The 809-nt window shown below is 67.6% G+C and overlaps 1 protein-coding gene across 1 annotated transcript in view; it reads left to right on the top strand.

The window, feature by feature from the left end:
- The window catches only part of COL2A1 (collagen type II alpha 1 chain), a 21,443-nt gene continuing 20,634 nt past the window's right edge, over nucleotides 1-809 (top strand). The window contains 1 exon segment of the mRNA XM_017741203.1: nucleotides 1-48. Within this exon segment, the coding sequence (XP_017596692.1) occupies nucleotides 1-48 (48 nt within the window).

Here is an 809-nt window from a genome sequence, read left to right as displayed (position 1 = left end):
ATGGAGTGGAACAGGGAGGGACAGCCTGGGGGACAGTGGGAGGACAAGGTGGGGCAGGGAGGGACAGCCAGAGTGGGACACTGGAGGATGGCACAAGGCAGGTGAGGACACCGTGGGAACGCTGGGGGACAGTCTGGGATCCAGGTGTGTGGCGTGGATGGAGTTTAGGGACGGTGGGGAGGGACAGGGACAGCCTGGGATGGCCGGGAGGGCACAGGTGGGACATGAGGACAGCAGGTGACAGCGAGGGGACAGAGGGACAGCCAGGGGTGTAGGAGATGAGCTGGGGCAGGGGGATTGGCAGAGACAGTGGGGGACAGGCTGGGGGCATGGGGGACTCCCTGGGATAGTGGGGGGACAGCCTGGGGACAGCAGGGTCTGGTTGGGGTCACAGGGTCCGGCTGGGACAGGGGGTGCACTGAGGGCCAGCCCTAGGCTATGTCCTGGGGACATCCCATGGGACACTGAGGTACAACCTGGGGTCCCAGGGGACACCTGGGGACCCTGGGGCACCTCCGGGGGCACTGGGACACATCCCAGGGACCCTGAGGGGCACTCCGGGGACCCTTTGGATACCCGGGGACACCTGGGGGACATTCCACAGACCCTGGGGACACCTGGGGACCCCGGTGTGCAGCCTGGGAACGCCAAGGCACCTCCTGGCGACCCCCCAGGAGTACCCGGGTACCTCTGGGCCACCTGTGAGTTCAGCCTGGGGACATCAACCCCCCTTGTCCCCGAACCTGTGGGGACACCGGTGCCACGGCCCGTGTGCCACCAGAGCCGCGGGGACCTCGGGGACATCCGGG

Source organism: Corvus brachyrhynchos, unplaced genomic scaffold (genome assembly GCF_000691975.1).
Source record: "Corvus brachyrhynchos isolate BGI_N302 unplaced genomic scaffold, ASM69197v1 scaffold318, whole genome shotgun sequence".
Lineage (NCBI taxonomy): Eukaryota > Metazoa > Chordata > Aves > Passeriformes > Corvidae > Corvus > Corvus brachyrhynchos.
The sequence above is the reverse complement of the archived record's forward strand: the minus strand, read 5'-3'. Positions and strand labels throughout refer to the sequence as shown.